At 34.3% G+C, this 20,760-nt stretch overlaps 1 protein-coding gene across 10 annotated transcripts; it reads left to right on the top strand.

Moving 5' to 3' along the window:
- The first annotated feature begins 464 nt into the window (after positions 1–464).
- LOC128669164 (uncharacterized protein) lies at positions 465–20,429 on the top strand. Of its 10 annotated transcripts, none has more exons than XM_053743730.2 (9): positions 465–656; positions 6,211–6,403; positions 8,489–8,623; positions 12,818–12,997; positions 13,747–14,003; positions 14,832–17,619; positions 17,937–18,143; positions 18,719–18,843; positions 19,233–20,429. In XM_053743730.2, exons 2-9 carry the CDS (start codon positions 6,298–6,300, stop codon positions 20,007–20,009), a joined length of 4,575 nt encoding a protein of 1,524 aa, XP_053599705.1. In that variant the 5' UTR covers positions 465–656; positions 6,211–6,297; the 3' UTR covers positions 20,010–20,429. The 10 variants fall into 10 exon arrangements, with proteins under 10 accessions (XP_053599705.1, XP_064291974.1, XP_064291975.1 ...); XM_053743728.2 differs by lacking the exon at positions 465–656 and adding an exon at positions 5,298–5,514; XM_064435904.1 differs by lacking the exon at positions 12,818–12,997 and having other exon boundaries at positions 466–656.
- Positions 20,430–20,760: the final 331 nt, after the last annotated feature.

The following is a 20,760-nucleotide window of genomic DNA, read 5'->3' as shown; positions in this document are numbered from 1 at the left end:
CTCACTCGGGAGTAACTGGTACTCAACAATGTAATGTAAAATCTTTTCTTTTATAGACCAATAAATAATGAGGAAAGAAGCAAAAAATAGGCTAAAGAATATTGTGTGGTTGGTTTATCTTCTTTTAGCAATCAACCGAGTAAAGGGCGAAAAGAGTACAACTAAGAAAGATCTTTCTGACCATATTTGGAAAATAAGTTAGTTGGTTCCTAAAATGGAATAGCGGATGACGTCGCGTAACCAAGGTGACTAGTTTTATGCCGGCTGTACACTACCAGCAAGCAGTCCGCCAAACTTCGGCGGTTTCGACGTACATTGCCGGTTTTTCCTTGCAGTAAATAAAGTATTATACAAAATTACGCAATGTACGTTCATTCGCGTTAGCATCTGTCGGAGTACAGTGGTAGTGTGTAGCTTGCATTAGCGGGAGGCCCACGCGCTGCGCGATTCTCGTCCTCATGCTGTACCCAGTGGGTTCGGAAATGTGGCATACGACTCGACCGCAGTACCGCGAGGACCGAACACGCGACATCGACGACAGCCAAGGCTGATCGAATTCGTGATTCTAACTCATGTAAACAAACTTAAAACTTCTTTTAACTTTTGTTCTTCGTTAATAATACTAATTGCAGTGTTAATAAGCGATCTTGAATCAGGTGAGAACTTTCTTATTCTTAATTATCAATTGAATTTTTCTTTAATCACGTAAATACAATTAGGTAATTTACTTTTTTGCGCAGGCATGCTTTTCACGTTGGCATAGGTAGATATTTTGATATATGAGTATTTACTTACTTATGTACACTGTCGTAAAACAAATTTTCAATGCATGTGCTGTAAAATTTGTTTGACAGTACAGTACATACTTAACAACATCTCTAGTAGTAAGATTACTAGTAGGTATATTGTAATACTCGTAGAATACGCAGCTAATTGACTAATAGTTATTGTTAAAATGTTTGGGGACAGACTTTTAGGTTTACATTTTAGTCTTGGTCGGACCGTTTCTAGAAATAATGAAATGATTGTATAAATATATGTTATCTGCATTGCAGTTTTCCCATTAAAGTGACTTGTTATTGGTAGGTACCTATTGACAAAATTGTTTATTATTGTGACGACCTTAACTGGTGATGCTATCAGTTTAGTCTATCTAGTGTCTTCTCTTTACAAATAAAACCAGTCATAAGTATCATAACTACTATTACGCAGAGTCTACCTCATAAATGTAAATCAATATCTTGATAATCTGTCTATCTTGTGTTTGTTTATCTTGTATTTTTTTTTAACCATAAATTTCTTCAAATAAGTAAAAGTAGATTTCTCCTGGAAAAGCAAAATCGTGAATCCTAATTAAAAAGTAGTTTTAGTTGTTTGTATAATTCTAAATCTACTATGACATCATTCAGTTACCAATTGTATTTTAATTTAATTACAAATAAATTTAATTTTAATTGAAATTATTGTTTGTATCTATACACAGACGACTTCCGTAGTTTGAAATATTAAATGCATTGGTATAGTTATATATATTGAGTTCGTGTATACCCTTGACATTTGGCTTACATTCATTAGAAGGCACAAATTACAAATAGTATTTAAATTTGCGTAGGTATCCAAAACCCATCTATTCAATTCAGTCACAATATATATTTTTCGTAGTAGGTGCTTATAACTTTAAATAAAATTCAATAATGTCTCTAGTTTTAAGCAATAGTCTTTTACGTTGTTGTATTTATACAAATACAACAACGTAAAAGACTATTGCAATTGATTAATTTATGATTGTGAATGCAGTTAATGAGACCGAGATGCATGCTGTACAAAATTACCAATCTTTTATGATGTAGCTCATTGCTCAATGTACCACATAAGGTAAAGCGAATTTTCTCTCGTATCCCCCGACCAGACAGGTTCAATTGCAAAATTGTAGATGACAACATGCAATATAGGGTCACCACACTAACTTATTTAAACATAAATCGTTGTCAATTTCGATTATTGCTAGCTAAAACTAATTACTCCTTGCTAATTACTCCAAGATCTGTGATTATTAACAAGAAGTAAACTAACGAAATTGCCTGGGATACTTAGTAGAAGTCATTCTACCTAAACTAAGATAAAACTATTCGTATTATCCTTGATAACACATTTTATCAAAGCGGACACGTTGTGTTTATTAGACATGACATGATTCTTTATTATTTAAGTACCATGTTACTTAAAAATTAAGTTGCTAGAGAGTTGACAACCCTATTTATTAAGCCATCGAGCAGGTTGGGTTCATTTAATGAGCTCAATTGACACGGCAATACACAAATAGAATTGGACAACGATAGTTGAGGTTATGAATGATATAACTTGGCCTGGTAAAGTTGTTTTGATAATAATAAATGCACTGGTGATAGTTGGTGATAAATGCATATCCCAGTAACCTTCAATACATATTCATAACTTATTAGGTACATACGGATATAAAAAAGACACATTACATTATCCAATAAACAAAAGAAAATCAATCTACTTCATAATGGGATTGGTTACGAAGAATGTGTAAATACAAATACTAACAAATACTACGTAAGTGATACCTTTTCCTTGTTGATCATTGTAACCTAACATGTTCCTTTAACTTGTTAACTTGAAATAAAGGCGTCGGGATAACACCTATCAACATTTTTAAAAAGGATTAGAAACACGTATTAGGTCGATATAGGTATCTTTATTCGGATACAAAATAAAGGCAGGTTTAATAAAAGTTTGTATCGTGAAGGTTCTGGGACACAAAGCGATCGGCCCAGATAGCAATTTATTCATTTTTCATGGCGACAGCGACTCGTACGACCTGGCACTGAATTGCTTTTCTTTCTATAGTTTTGTTGCATTTTTATCATTTCGCAAAGTCCCCATTTTTATATGAACGATTTTGCTTTTATGAAAATTATTTACAAGCCAGTTATGAATCACTTTTTTTTATTGACGATATCTTACTGTAAAGTAGCTTTGTCTTTTATATTGATAGGATTAGGACTAAGTGAGGAGACTAAGATAGTTGTGTCGATAATTCATAACTACTTACAGTTGTTTGAGAAATTCTGTACACAAAGGGTAAAAAGGACCCTTCTCCCTAGAATGTTTGCCTTTGCTGAGGGCTCCAAAGATCTCAAAAATTTCAAATTATGGTTCCAGATATTGAGATCTCTGAGGAATTTGAAATCTTTACTAAATGTAAATAAAAATCGTCAAGATATGTGGATGCTAATAACAAACTAACAGTTATCCTAAACTTTTATAATGCCTTCAGATGAATGTTGAATTATGGTCATAATTACTAATAATATATATAATAATACTTTTAGGATCTTCAAGAAGGAATGTATCTTTGTTTCGGTGATGATTGGATTATGTAAACTCAAGAGAAGTGTCTAGTTATCACGGAAAAAGAAGCTGTGACACACGCCCGTGGGTGGTATTTACGCGAAATCAATCACTTTCCGAGATCGAGGGCTGTGGGAGTGTGCGGGCGACTCCCATGAGCAAGTCTACTTGCCTTGTTTACTGGCTGTGTTGACAGTAACGTATTGTGTTATTGTTCTCACTAAGTTGCAATTAATACTTCGGAATATAAGTTACATTTCCTTGCGATTACATTTCCTTGCGAGGTCAATTATAAATTTTCTATGAATTTGTACACCTTATCAATCGTCGATCTTAAGAATGAAGATAATCAACACAAGCATTGTTGGTCGTTTTTTTTCACCTTAATACAGTGCAATAATGCCAATGCAATAAGTTAAGTACTATATATTTTATCTCGAGGTACAGCAGCCTATTGAGTCACAATGTTCATGTATGTATGTCACGTACCATATAAAGAAGAGCCGCTTTCTACTCTACGTATGAGGTAAATCCACCAACAAATGATCGAGCCTTTTGAGGTTAAATCATGTATGATGACCAAATGGTCATCCATGTATGGAAATCTATACTATATAAATGGGGTTGTTCTTCAGTCTGAAAATGCATAGTATCTCCAGAGTTTTGATTTCTGATGATTTCAATAACCTACCTAGTTTCTTAACTGAATTATTAATTCATAAAATACTTAGCAATATGTATAAGTACATAATAAAAATAACAACTTAAAACATATATACTGTCTGAGTAACAGTGGTAGATACACATATTAATGTCCTTTGTTAATAACATTGCAACGGAGTTGCATAATTGACAAAAATATCCATGATGATGCCATCATCTCACTGTTACATGCTAATATGCGTCCAAACGAATAGAAAATGAGTCCAAACGATGTAATATACTTCTATTATTTATATGTAACCGTAATAACCGCAGTTATTATCTTCGGTTTTTTCAAAATGTTATAGCTACTTACTTGTCAACTACAATTAAACTATTTAAAACGAGAAGGCCTAGTGGAAATGAGATTGTAAAATCGTTACAGCTCATCGCCTATAAATGAAGAATTTTCTTTCTTGCATGTAAACCTTCTCTTTCTCTTTCTCGTAGATTTTTTCAAACTGCGCGAGAAGAGAAGGCGCTGGAAGACGCTATAAAATTGCTACGAAATTGCTCATTAAACAGATTAAACAAACAATACATTTGAAGATAACTGGTAATAAGTAGAAATACATAAATCACAAGTAAAAATAGAGATGAAATAATTCGATGACTTCTTTTGTTATTGAATAAAGAGGCGAGTTGGCCGAGTCACATCATGTGCATTGATAAAATATTTATGGGTAGATATATCATGTTGTATACTAGGTATATGTCTAGGATTACAGCATGGATTTAATAAGTACTTCGGAGTACCTATACTAATTCCATGGATTACAGTAATTCGTAGATGAAAGAAAATGATTTATTTCTTCGCATGAAAAAGCAAAGACCTATTTATGCGTTAGTCATATTTGTTTGTTCGTACCAAAGAAATTGCAAATTCTTATACGGATAAGTTGCTATATTTACGTTTAGATCTTAAATAAGTTACATGATATTATCAGCCATTGCCGCCTTCTCCTACAGCAAAAGTTGGCTATGTCTCTCTCCTGCCAAAAATAACCCTACCTCGATCTAATGCCTCTGTTTGGACATGAAACAAACTTTCACATTAATAATAGAGTATAGATAAATAGAAATGAAGTATGAATGCGAACTTTTCTATAAGGTACCTACAAAATAGGTATTCAAAATCTATTTTCTATAGAAATACTTTTTGGCATGATATTGAATTCCATTGGTCTAATATAGTCTATGAAAATGGCAGACAATGTCACATGTACATTTACTTAGCGGTTTTTGAATTTTCTATCTTAGATTTTGAATATTATTAACAATTTTTTTAGTTTTATTTCTTCCTATGCGTTACAAGATTTTATGGACGTATTGAAAAGTGTATTGTATAAATATTTAGTAACCCAACAATCATAGGAGGGTTATCAAAAGATGAAATCCACCACCGGCACAACGAGTACATTAACGCCCAAATCGGTAAATAGCGTTCACAATTTATTGATTGACTAGATGTTGCCCGTGGCTTCGCTCCCGTGGGAATTTTGAGATAAAACATAGCCTACAACAATCTTGGATAATGTACCTTTTAATGGTGAAAGAATATTTGAAATATCGGTTTAGTAGTTTCGGAGATTACCCGCCTCAAACATACTCACAAAGTCACAAACTCACAAACGCTTATAATAATAGTATAGATGGATTTCTTATCTACTCCTATTTTCTATTACCAAGTATACAAGCATGCATGCTGCCAACTTGATGGTAAGCAGAATCAACAGCCTACAACACGAGGGCAGTAACAACACGAGGGACGTTCCTCACCTTATACAACCATAAACTTTTACAGTTGTAAGTTTGTGAGAATGGATGGATGTGGGTTACGCAAAAACCATTTATTTACTGGGATTCCCGCTCCATAGTCACTATGTAATAAATTATTGGTACACTATGGTTTAGTGCATCTGCCAATGATACAATAAGATTAGAGAAGAAACATTAATAAATGCATAATAAATAAATAATAATAATAAATATATAACATAATAAATAAATGCATTTATTTTTTTCATAATTTTATATATGTATTATTATTTTTATTTTATATAAGTAATAACAATAGAAAACAATACTTAATTTTGTGTTTGTTGTTTGTAAATTTATTCTTTTACTCAGACGGTAGACACCGTACGTCGCAACAGCATCGGCGTAGCTCGAACGTCGTCGTCTTTGCCGAAAAAGATCTACCCGTGCGAGGGTCCGATGGGCGTGCGTCAGAACCCGTGGACGCCTACCAAACGCCGCGGTCCTATCGCTGCTGAGGCTGCCAGTCCAGGTCCTGCTGTCGTGTCATTGCCTACCCTGATCGGTAAGAAGTTGCTAGTCTCATGGGCGAACCCACAGTAAGACAAATTGTGGCATTTGTCCCATCCCAGATTGGAAGAAAATATAACTTTTATGTCTGAATCTGAGTATTAACAAAATTAAAATTCAATTAGCACTATATGACTGAATATTGATTGCAAGCTGCAAATACCTGCTTATGTTCAGTGTACGTAGGAAATTCGTAAATGTTATGGGCGATTCTAGCTAATGTTATACCTTTCCTCTATTGAAATGCACAAAATTTTGATTCACCTAATAGATTAGGTATATAGTTAAACTTTCAAGATTTTGGACAAAATCATTTTCACACATCATCGTATAAAAATGAGGAGATGATTTGTTGGTTTAAGTTGGTTTAAGTTAAGGAAAAAGTGGTGAACAATACCTATATACTTTATTTAAATAATAAAGTCTGCATTTCTATGGGTGGCATGACCACATAGATAAATTGAATAGATATGAGTTTCTCTGCAACATATGTTCTTCGTAATTCATATTATTTTAAAATTACAATGATATGATTATTACGCCTGAATATTCGGAATGTATATATAATGTATGTAAACAGAAAAACCCGACATTTCCAAATTGCCATGTTGCGGCATATTTTCATGGCAACACAACATTGTATAAATAAGACTGTTTTTGTATGGATATTTCTTTTGTGTGAGTTATTAGTTTAGGCGACTTATTGTTGGTCTGCTGGTGTGATGTCATGCGCAGGTTGGCGAGATTATCGCTCGTGGCAGCAAACCTCGGCCTCGCCATCCATCGGTACACATAATGACATCATGTTGCTCGTCCGCTGATTTATTTGTGCTAGACAGTGTACCGATTAATGATGAGTTTTTAAAAAATACAATGGGTAACTCAGCATACATACAACACAGCACAGAACACTACTCCAAGTTGCCATGTTCATATTTGAATATATTTTATACCCCACTATTATTATTAATATAAGTATCTAAAAATGTTGTATTACATATAATTTACTGAAGTTTACTTCCTAAACAAAAATGATATTTTTTATAATATAATCTATTCTAACAAAACACTTAGTTATTCAGAGATATTTTTTTCGCTTGGCAACCATATTAGATAATTTACATGCGGTAATTTCCTAGAAGTATTCTATCCAGCGCTTAAATATCAACGTGCTCGTCGAATAATGCCGCTAGATAACCACTTTTTAAAAAAGCAAATTCAATTCCGCATTCATCTTTACATAGATCACTCGTGTTACAAGAGCAGAGATAAATTGTACCTACAAAAATTGATACACGCAATCGTTTACTTATTTAAATAAGTAATTCACGATAGTTTGAAACATTCGAAGTAGAATCGTGCAATATCTATGTGTGGTGATACCAGTGGCTATTAGAATTTATTGCTGGTAGCATTTGGAGCGTTCGTAGGCGAAACATTGACCCAACCCAAGGTGAGCTCAATCAGTGCTCGAGATACTTTATTTAACGCGACATGGGTCAAGTAGTGGATGCTATAATTGATGTTTCTAGGGTAAACTGTGTGTTTATTACAAACGTTTTCAGTTTTCTCTTTGACTATTCAGGGTGCTTTTAAACACGATTCAATTTTTTACAATATGCTCTGTATATGGAATACCTACATAAAAAAATGTAATATAATAACATACTCGTAAAAAAATGGTCATGTTTTCAAAACCCATCAATTTAAACATTGTTTTATTAGGTAAGCACGTCTACTTGTCCTTCATACCTAAATATTCATTGTAGAAGAGATGTTCTATATGGATATTATGTTTTATAACTAGCTGCAAGACATTGCTGTATAAATATTTTTCCAGGCTGTAAATTCTGACACTAATGTTGTTCTTTAAAATTGATGTATTTACTTACTATTACTGACTGCTGAAAATAGATCAGTAGCATATAGATTTCATTCTGCTCTTATTGCCGTATATTTAGTCTAGTACCTAGACTAAATATACGGCAATATTCTTCTATATATATATGTATATCATAAGTAGACGCTTGAATTTTTTATTGGTATTTTTTACTTATTAGAAAGTTGCGATTTTTTTCAGGTAAACCCCCCCAAGAGTCCCGCAAATCGCGCGCCCCCGCCTTCACCTTTGGCCACAAACTCGATCCTCCGGGGTCCAACGCTAAGGCGGGACCTGGTCCAGCCACCTACAATACAGAGGGAATGACTGCTAAAGGTAAGTGCGGTATTTATTTTCCTTCAGGTTGAGAACGACAGCTTCCTAAAACGTCTATTGCATAACAGAAAATTTCCGATTTTAGTAGTTATTTTTTTAGTAATTGGAAACATAAAAAGATGATTGACGATGATGTGAAAGTCATAATTGATCTTTTACTATTAAGTAATCAGCACGTAAATAAACTGGTTTTGATCAACGAGGAATTACTTTATTTATATACATTTACGAGTTTGCATTCATTTGTAATAGATTTGCAATGTTGTCACGATTGATTGAAATGTAAGCGAGTGATCTCTTTAGATACATAGGTGGTACAGGATGTCAAGTTATCAAGAAAGGACCTCCTATGCGGCGTCGATAGCGACTAATTTGCAATGTACGTAGGAAGATATGCAGTTAACTAGATTTTTTAATTTGTGTTTTACTTACGTATAATATAGTGTTTGACATGCAGGTTATGTTTGTGTGGGTTTGTGTTATCGTTGTGGGTTTGTAACTTATTAGATTATTTCAAAAATCTACATAGATATGAAGACTGAAATGAATTTATTTATTTTGAAGGGCCTATTTATATCAAATTGCGTAATTACTAAATAGTTCTTGGTTATCGTTAAGCTCCTCAAAGTCCTTGCTATCTTATCTAAAACCGTAGATCAAGTAAGCCGAAAAGAAGTGGATATAAGCATATGGCATGGTAGGTGGGTTCGAAAACTTAGGTAAGATAAGGTATATATACATTTTATGTATTTTCAATGTAGATATTCTTGTGACAATGACACCTATGAACACTTCATTACCCTCATTTCTCTTTAGTACTCACCACTGAACAATGAGCACATCAATCAATTAATTTTATGATAGGCATCAGATGTTAATTATTGTTATTAATGATACAACTTTTTCACATACGAATATACGTACCTATTTGAGATATTTTTTTACATTCCTGTTTCGTTAATTAATAAAAAAAGACAAATTGAAGTAAGTATAAATAACTCCACAAACCCATTGAGATACCTATGTTTATAGAGTTGATGTTAAAATATGTTTTCTAGAGCGATATATATGGTTGCGTGTTTAGTTGAAATACCTCAACGAAACTGCTAACCAAAATGGCTGCCTACGTCGTTAGTCACATAATTTGGATGTGAGGCTGGACATTTTCGATCTTCCTTTGACACGAAAGCTAATGAAACAATTTTGTATATCGCTATTTCCATTGATTCTCCCTTATTCGTTATGTTCAAATAGCGGATGTAATATGTAATGTAATTAATGTAATTATACTCTTTGAATATTATAATGCAAAGTATCCGTCCGAGCGCTATGTTGTAATATTTTGATACTCAAGATGGTCTAATAGTCAAGCATGCGTAAATCTTAGATTCGCATTAAAAGTCATGTCGGTAATAAATATTACATAACACGTACTGTTCAATAAAACTGTTAGCTTCCAATTATCACATCGTGTTTCCATCGAGTATTTCTGTTATCGTTATCGGTGAGCGAGCACAGTGCTAATAGCCGCTCCTGTTCATTCGACGTCGCTTGTGTCAAGCTACTGGAGCGCGTCGACTTGCCCTGCTGATATATCAGATGAAAGGATTTATGAAGATCTTAGAGTTAGTATTGCATTGTCTGGTTATTATATATATATATGAACTGATATATCTAGGAATATCTGGATTACTCATAAAAAGGCTTATCATCAACGTGAGAGGTACTCAGCTTATACTATAAGAAATAGCTAGGTGATGAAAGATGTGTAGGGAACATATGTATTGGATTCATGACAACATTTTTTCTAATTTAATATTATGAAAAAGCTAGTTTTATAGATCAGCCGGAGCGTGACTATATGTTATGTTCGAATAAGGACTAAGTTGGTTAACAAATACGAGTACGTTGTATCCATTATTGGCATTCGCGTTTGTAGTTGTCTAGATTAATAAATTAACATGAATCCCAGACTTAACTGCCTACAAAATAGCGTGGGTAGCTCGACAATTATCTTTTACTGGATAATTGTCCTGTCTTTGAAACATACGATATTGCTCTAATGCCAATTACACAGTCTGCCGCCCACCAAACGATTTAAAATTTACTCTAGCGTTTACTTTTTGAGATCAAAATCTAAAATGAGGACACGACTTGAATGTATCGCGTGAAATAAGTGTGTTATTTATGTGATATATTTTCTGAGTCATTATGCGACTGTTAAGGACATATTTAGGTACACTTTATAGTTTTCCAAGTAGGTCACGACTGCAGTAATAATTAGCATAAGCGATGTCGTCTGCAACGTTTACATTTTCTGCCTGTTATGCCGGCTTCCACTTACAATATACTTACATGTTGCTATTTATACATATAAATGAATAGTTTTTGTCATCATTGTTCTTTAAATTCTGTTGTAGATTTTCACTACCTACAATAAAATTATTCAGTATATTATAGAGAATATATTTATTTTATTACGTTATAGCTTACAGTCTGCCCGTCTTGCTGTGATTAGTGATTTATTGCTGTTCCTATTTTCATATCAGTTACTAGCTTTTGCCCGCGGCTTCGCCCGCGTGAATTTGATAGTAAAATCTCAGTCATTCTTTAAGAAAAATGATGAAAAGTATGTTTAAATCCTTTCTTAATGCTCACCCAAAATTCCCAGGGAACCTACATGCCAAATTTCAGCTTTCTACGCCCAGTAGTTTCGGCTGTACGTTGTCTGTCAGTCAGTCACTCAGTAACGCAAGAGTTTTATTTATATAGATTATTACTTGTTCAGTTCAGTAACTATAACACCAAGTTACCTCTACTAAATAGTAGGTAAACAAAACATCAGCATATGCATCATCATCATATCATCAGTTTTAAGTTTATAACTTGCCAAACTATCAACTTTTGGAAAACTTATAAACCAATGTTATAAACTTTCAGCGATGAAGTTAAAATTGCAAATAATTACATTTTAATTACTATCTGTCTACTTTTGTTTATCTTACCCTTAACTTATTGAATTTTTACTCAATTATAACATATGGGCGAAAGCGGAAATTGGCTTTGTTATATAATATTAAGTTATTGATATTGTATTTATTACTCGTAATGGCATTGAGGGATCTTACTGTAAGTAGTTCTGCAGTCGATGTTTCCAAATATGTACGTAAGGATGAAGGTGATCCGCGCTGAGTCACGGGTCGTGTAGGCGCTGCCAGACCCTGAATCGATTGAATCGACTCGACTCGATCCACTCCACTCGATCCTTACAAACCTCAGTCAGATATATCCTATACGCTGCGCTTGACAATACATGCTAACTTGTTTCATTGTGTGTTGTGTGAATTGATTTACTAGCAGTGTATCCGTCGGCTTATTCTGTAGGAATTATAAGGTAAATGGTAATGAGGCAAATTAAATCTTGATCATTAATATGGATTTAGATTTGATAAACCAGATCGGAGACCAAACTTGTTTTGTGATTTTATATTTTGCTGTGAATTGTTAATATGTTGACAAACGAGTATTTATTGTATGTTGTGGTCTAAAAATACCTCTTATTGCAACCTAATAGCGATTTGCAGGTGTTATGAAAGATACGTACACACCGATAAGATTCTATTAAAACAAAAATAAATGTAGGTATATTTGCTTTCGACTACAATATGTATATAAACTATAATGTATATTTGTATAATATATAATTTTAAATAAGTATTTAGATAATTTTTTTATAAAATAAATTAATGTGAATGAGTTTAATGACAAAAATGGTGACTCGGACTATACTAGTTGGTTGTTGAGTGATTTTGATTAAATTTTAGCTGAGATATAGCCCAGTAGTGCATTATTTAGTTTTTGTGATTTTTGAATTTATTTATTTACATTTTATAAGGGTTACAATTCAGCTATTTATTTCGTTATATTTATGATGATATATTGATCTTGAAATAATTATAGAATAGTGTTCATCGTATAAGTAGATTTACCTTTTCACATAAAACTTTTTTTATAATTTCAAACTAAACGCCCTTTAAGAACCTTGTTATGTAACTAGTCCCTCACAGAAGTGTTGTATTCCGGCCATTCTCAATGAGAAACGTTAATTTAAAAATGTACCGTTTATAAAATATTTTATAATGGACCATATTTAACGTTAATAAAAAATATTAATTTATTAAAATTGTGAATCAGGGCGATCGTTAGCCCCGGCGTCGTCTTTACATGGGCGGTGGCCTCCACCAAGGTTGGCAGCGACTCCTGCGCCTTGCGACTATGAGCTCCACAAGGCGGCTAAAGCGGTCTTAGACCATGCACCAGCCTTCTCAATCGGGTTACGTGTATGCCCACCGCAGCCAGGTGGCCAAACGCCAGGTGCTCAAGAAGACCTATTTTTATAGCCACAGTAGCAGAGTTTACATTATTCTTTATTTTGTAGCTTTGCTTTATTGGTTTATTTGTTAGGTCATGCGTGCTCGCCTTGTTATTGTTTTTTTTGTAGACTTATTAGCTACATACACTTGTTCGACTTTTTTTCTCATCTTATTTGCATTTGTGTTTTATTAACTTTGAAATATATATGAATCATTTTCTTTACACCCACGATTTGAATGATCTATTTTATGGTACCTATACTGCGTAGGTACATTTCATTAGATATTATTATTGTGTTATGATTGTGTCATCTAGCTTTTGTCATGTATTTTGAAGTTTGTCTTATTCAGATATTTTAAATTCTGAAATTATTTACTTAGTTGGTTTACCTGCCTAGTCTGTAGTCTCACCTAATTCGTCAAACATGCGTTACATGGCTAGTACACGTACAGTACACCACACCATCCAGCTACAATTACATACAAAAATTTGTATATCTTTACCTAGTGGGTGTCTAACGGCCTTTAATAATTTTTTTTAACATAGAATATTGTCCGGTTGTATTTTGTAAATGAAATAATTATTGAATATACCAACCCACTATAAACCAACACTTGCAATAACTCGATAAATATTTGCAATGCTATTTAAAAATCATATTGATAAAAATTTAATTTAACATAATTGTATTTTATTTATCAATTAGATATAAAAATATAGCTTACATTAGATATTTTTTAACATTCCAGCACCAAACGTATATTCTATGCCGCCTGTTCTTGGTGAAGCCAAGGAAGGTGGAAAGCGAGCAGCACCTGCCTTCAGCATCTGTGGCCGAGCGAAAACCATTGAGGGGAGGACACCCATGCCCGGTCCAGGATCGTACACCACCGATAAGGCAGCCGTGTTGACGAAGCGACCACCAGCGTATACCATGGCCCCGAGACGAGAGCTGAAGCCACCTTCTGCGGCTGTGCCGGGACCTGGGGTTTATTGCCCTGAAAGGGTAATGATTAGCCTTCATTACATCATTCGTTTTTATATACATCCTCTAATTCACTAATACTTTAAATTTCTTGAAGTGACGATTTTGACAGTGACCAAGAAAATGAAATTATCTTTCAGCTGTAAAAGATTTTTATTTTATTTTTTTGGTCTAATAGCTTTGCATACTTTTTCTGTCTTTTCTAATCGAAACGCTTTATTGTCATTTGAGATTTTAATGAACCTAATAAACTATGCTTTTGTCTGTGTACTAACATAAAGGGTGGATACTCATGGCAGGTTTGCGTGAATCTCCCGTGGGCTCCTGCACATACCTTTGGCATCAGACATTCGCAGTTCATCGGTCAATCGGTGCACTACCCGGCTCCAGAAGGAATCATCGGCATCTAATCCCATTTGTCTGTAACCAGCTTTACAATGACGCTCCTAATCATCATCGCATCTACGCAGCTCGCCTTTATTGAAATCAAGCTTTAGTAATGACTTACTACTTTTACTTATTTCCTATTAGTGTTTATTTTTAATGAATATTATAAAATTATTAAATATTGTTTTAACTAATACTACCATTTGTTAATTCGTAGAAATATAAGAGTAATTCACTTTTCAAGAAGTAGGTTTTTTAGTAGAATTTACGAAATAATGAAGAATGAAAATGAAGTATTAACGGCTTTATTGTTGATTATCTTGCATGCTGCTTGTAAGTGTTCATCTTGAAGGTACTTGTCACTTATGTATTAAATAGTAGATAATTTTACAAATCTAATTTAAATTAAATATATTACTTTTATAATTCTGTAGAAATTCAAAATATTGTTTCTTTTTTCAGGCTGACGTAATTCAACGTGCTAGATCGCCAAAATATACTTTTTCAAGTAAACAAAAAATTGTACGGACCGAAAATTTACCAGCGCCAAATGCTTATAGTCCTGAAAAGGCTGATAGAGTTATGAGAGAAAAATCACCCGCTTTTTCATTCAGAACTAAAACAGAAATTGTAAAAGTCCACGATGCACCAGCTCCTAATGTTTATTCACCTGAAAAGGCTTTACATTCATTAAAAAGTGGACCAAAATACACTTTAGCCGGGAAAGGAGTTGCAGAAAAACATGAAGTTACTCCAGCTCCTAATTGCTACAATCCTCAAAAAGCTGATAAAATCTTACACGAGACTTCACCTGCTTATACAATTCGATCTAAAGAAGTGATCGAAAAAATTGAACATACACCTGCTCCGAATGTTTATGCACCAGAAAAATCTATGCATATGCTAAATGGAGGGCCAAAATATACGATTTGTGGGAAAATAGAAAAGACTAAAGTATCTGAAACACCAGCTCCTAATAGCTATGAACCTCAAAAAGCTGACAAAATTTTACATGAAAGTTCACCAGCTTATAGTTTTAGGATAAAAGAACAAACAATTGTACGTAGTGACTCCCCAGCTCCTAATGTGTATGCTCCTGAAAAGTCAATCCATATGTTGGATAGTACACCAAAATTTACTATTGGTGGTAAAGGTCATTCCGACAAAATTCCAGATACGCCAGGCCCTAATGTATATTGTCCTGATAAAGCAGACAAAATACTACATGAGTCATCTCCAGCTTACTCATTTAGGTGTAAAGATCAGACTACAAAGACAAATGATACACCTGCACCAAATGTATATGCTCCAGAAAAATGTATTCATGCCTTAGATAGTTCCCCGAAATATACTATTGCTGGAAAGGGACCTGAACCTAAAATCTACAATGTACCAGCTCCAAATGTATACAATTCAGACAAGGCAGATAAAATCCTACATGAATCATCACCTGCTTATACTTTTAGGCCAAAAACTGCTGTGGAAAAACCAAGTGACACTCCAGCACCAAATATGTATGATCCACATTTACCTGATGGTACACCCAAATATAGTTTATATGGAAAAGGCCCTGAAGCAAAACCTTCTGAAACTCCTGGACCAAATGTGTATGATCCACATTTACTAGATGGTACTCCAAAATATAGCTTGTATGGAAAAGGTCCTGATGCAAAACTTTCTGATACTCCTGGACCAAATGCGTACGATCCACATTTATTAGATGGCTCTGCAAAATATAGTATGTATGGTAAAGGCTCTTATGCTAAACCTTCAGATACTCCTGGACCAAATGCTTACGACCCACATTTATTAGATGGCTCTCCAAAATATAGTATGTATGGTAAAGGCCCTGATGCTAAACCTTCAGATACTCCTGGACCAAATGCTTACGACCCGCATTTAATAGACGGTACTCCAAAATTTAGCATGTACGGAAAAGGTCCTGAAGCAAAGCCTTCAGATACTCCAGGACCAAATATGTATGATCCACATTTATTAAGTGGTGCCCCAAAATATAGTTTGTATGGTAAAGGCCCTAATGCAAAACCTTCAGATACTCCAGGACCAAATGCTTACGACCCACATTTAATAGATGGTACTCCAAAATTTAGCATGTACGGAAAAGGCCCCGAAGCAAAGCCTTCAGATACTCCAGGACCAAATATGTACGATCCACACTTATTAAATGATGCTCCAAAATATAGCATGTATGGAAGAGGCCCCGAAGCAAAGCCTTCAGATACTCCTGGACCAAATGCTTACGACCCACGTTTACTAGATGGCACTCCAAAATATAGCATGTATGGTAAAGGTTCTGACGCAAAACCTTCCAATACACCTGGACCAAATGCATATGATCCTCGTTTATTAGATGGTACTCCAAAATATAGTATGTATGGTAAAGGCCCCGATCCTAAACCTTCAGAATCTCCTGCACCAAATTCATATGATCCCCATTTACTAAATAACGCTCCAAGTTATACTATGTCTGGAAAAGGACCTGAGGGTAAAACATCGGATATTCCTGCACCAAATGTGTATGATCCTCATTTGCCGAACAATACACCTAAAATTACAATGTGTGGAAAACGACCTGAATCTATATCATCTGATGTACCTGCGCCAAACGCATATGATCCTCACATGCCCGATGGTACTCCTAAATTTACTATGACAGGGAAAGGGCAACCTGGCAAAATAAATGAAACTCCTGCTCCAAATGCTTACTTCCCAGATAAGGCTGATAAAGTACTTTTGGAAAGTTCTCCAGCATATACATTCAGATCTAAACCACAAGTTCATCTACCAGCTAATACACCCGCACCTAATGCATATGATCCAAGTAAATATCATTACATGTTAGATGGAGTGCCGAAATATAGCTTTGGTATTAAAGGCCACGATGACAAGCCAACGAATAATCCTGCTCCTAATGCGTATAATCCCGATAAAGCTGATAAAGTTATATTAGAAAAATCACCAGCTTTCACTTTAGCGCCTAGAGGCAAAGATGGCAAAATTAACGATACTCCGGCACCAAATGTTTATAATCCAGAAAAGGCTGACAAGATTCTTTTAGACAATGCGCCCCGTTATTCCTTTAGAATAAAAACAAATCCACGCAAGTCAGATAACGTACCGGCACCCAACAGCTACAACCCCGACAAGGCTGATAAAGTTTTGATGCATAATGCACCGCATTACACATTCAGAATTAAAACGGATACGTTGAAAGTTTTAGATACCCCAGGTATGTACACATTTGTGAACTTGTTTTACCGTTCAAGCGGAACTTCTAAGCTTTGAGCTATTTGATCTAGACCAAAATCGTAGTGTTTTAGTAGAGATAAGTCCAATAGTTATAAATCTTTAAAATACTTAATCTTTCATTTCTTTTTAGTGTACAATTTCTGAAGAAATAGTAACTTACTTGCGTAGCTATAAGTATTTTAATCTTCCGAATTTTATAGTATTAAAAACTAGCGCTGCCCTGCAATATCACAGTAAGAAAAATTTCTTCAATAAAAATTAGTCGATTTAGTGATAAATTATTGTACACAATTACAGCACCAAATTCGTACACGCTTCCTTCACCTGTTAAGACACCATTGTACACAATTTCTGGAAGACACAAGGAGCCGATAGATGAAAGATTAAAAGTGCCATCTCCAGGCACTTATAATCCGGAGCAAGGATATAAATTTGTTTTAACTTATTCTCCTCAACATACCTTTGGTATCAAAATTCATACAGACAAATATGCAGAAACGCCTGGTAAGAATATTCAGCAAACGTTTGAAAATTTTTGATCCAGGAATTAATATCTATCTATAATTTAAACCTAACCGTTTAATGATTATGATTTATTGAAATGATTAACTTAACTAATAGGACTACAGAATACGTATGAAAGTCTAAGCTACTTGTAAATGAGGTTTAAATTAAAGCATGCCTAGTTTTATCATTAATTAATTTATTACTCAAAGATAATAAACTTAAAATCTAATATTGATTAATTAATAATTACTATTACTAAATAGCCTAAACAATTAAATATTACCCATCTAAATTAAAAATGCCATAAAATCATTAACAACACTTTAATATTATTAACACAGTTACTTCAAATAATTCCAATGTTAGATACATAAATAAAAATATATGTATTTTCCGGTTCTGCACAGATTATTCTACACCATATCAATAGCTACATATTAATACATGATTTATTTATGTAATCTTAGTTATGTATATGTGTACTATGTTATACGCTATATTTTTTATATCGGCATTAGCATTAAGCACGAAATTAAAGCTAACAAGTTTCAAATGTTAATCTTTTGTTTTAGCGCCCAACACTTACAGAATCCCGTCAGTTTTGGACACTCCCGTGTACACGATCTCAGGTCGCCACAAGGTCCCTGTGGATGACAGGGTGCGAGTCCCTGCACCCGGGACCTACTCGCCGGAAAAGGTGCGATTATTCTTATAAAAATATATCATGTTCCGTTAGAATTCTCACTAGGAATTAATTTAAGTAATAATTGAATTAATTTAAGTAATAAAGTAATCATTACTAAAAAAATATTCCACCACGCAGGTGGAGTAGCAAATATGTATAATTGCTACTCCACCTGCGAAGTGGAGAAGAAAAAGTAGGAATGTCGGATGAATAAAAATGAAAAGATGAATGAAAGCTGTTAAGCGTCAGAGTCCCTGGACTCTGACGCTTAACATAGCTGTTAGCGGCAAGAACCAGAGAAATGCTCAGTTTCGAAAACAAAGTTATCGTTATTTGGAAATCAGTTAACTTTAAAGTGGGTAAATGGGTAAACAATAAATAAAGATATATTTTTATTTCAGGTGCAATTGAGCAAGACTCCGCAGATAACATTCGGAATTAAACATTCACCATTACTAGGCCAATTAAAACCAATCAATTCTCGTCATTCTGCGGAAAGACAAGTTACCGGAAAAATTACATCTCAAAATTACTCTCAAACTAATCAGAGCAACGTGAGCCAAGTACAACGCACTAACGGATTTATAGAAAAAAGCAACGATGCAACTAAAAACGAAACTTATGACTTTACGAATGAATCGAATGACTTCGTAGCTCATGTTCACGCACATGTGACCCATTTAAGAGAAAACGATATCCGGAGTTCAACGATCACACCAGAACCAGTGCAAGAGGTACTGACTCAAGAGATTGTTTGGGTACCGGAGCAACGTCGCCGCGGTTCTTACACCATTGACAGATGTGATGGTTTCACAGAAACATTCCAAAATAGCGAAATGATACCCACTGAAAATGGAGTCATCAGATCCGCAGCGCAAGGTGAACGAGGAGCAGCATACAATGAAGCAAGCAATAGTGAAGTTATTAAACAAAATGGATTCGAACAAACGGTGCAGAAGAACGTTAAAAATGCTTCCGCCCATGAGAAGACGCAGTCAGACACTGAAGAGGTTCGCTCCGGTACAGAAGTGCAGCACCTTGCTAATGGGGGTATATCCAAGACTACCACTACCACGACGATCAGGAAAATAGGAACAGCGGCCAAGACAGCAAATGCCACTACCACGGTAACACGCACCGCAACAGCTGTTACGTCACGAGACGTCGGTGTTAAATAAAAAAAATAAAAAAACGCTTTGCTCAAACAATATTTGGATTTAAGTCCCCGACGTAGACGGCTTCACTGACATAATAATATTTACTATTGCATACTTACATTTAGCTTCTGAATAATTTAACGACGACGCCGTTTTGTACGGACCATTTATTTAATCCTTTGTTCGAGCGCCTGCTAACGACTACAGATTTGTATTCCTAATAGGTATTTTCTCGATACGTCTATTTTTTTTTAATGGACGTGATCTCCAATATTTGACAATATTTATTACCTATAATATTTAATTTCATTCACAACACAACATCAGTTTTATCATCTAATTATTTCTAAGAGATAACGTTTTACAAAACTTTATTTTATGTTAAACGCTAATTTATCATGTTGTATTTTCAAAACTTTATTAATAAATTCTTTAATTTTAGCAGTGTTGTTTTAATTTGCATGTTAACTGAATTTGATTTCCTTACTATGTTTTCCTCCGGAAGCAAGTTACGGTTTTTTAGAAAGCTATTGTACCATAGGTACATTATTATGGAACTATATACAATAGCTTTATTTTCCAAAAATGAGCATACCTAACCCATATTATTTCGACTAGAATCAACAGGCCGAGGTAATACATAAACAAAACAAATAAGCAGTCATCCAAAACAAAATGACAGACATTTTATCACAATTCCCATTTAAAAATAATTAACAAAGCGTATATTATCACCGTTTCCATAATCATTGCGGATGCGATAATTTGTAAC

Source organism: Plodia interpunctella, chromosome 4 (assembly GCF_027563975.2).
Source record: "Plodia interpunctella isolate USDA-ARS_2022_Savannah chromosome 4, ilPloInte3.2, whole genome shotgun sequence".
Lineage (NCBI taxonomy): Eukaryota > Metazoa > Arthropoda > Insecta > Lepidoptera > Pyralidae > Plodia > Plodia interpunctella.
Note: the sequence above shows the minus strand (reverse complement) of the source record. Positions and strands in the feature narration are given on the sequence as shown.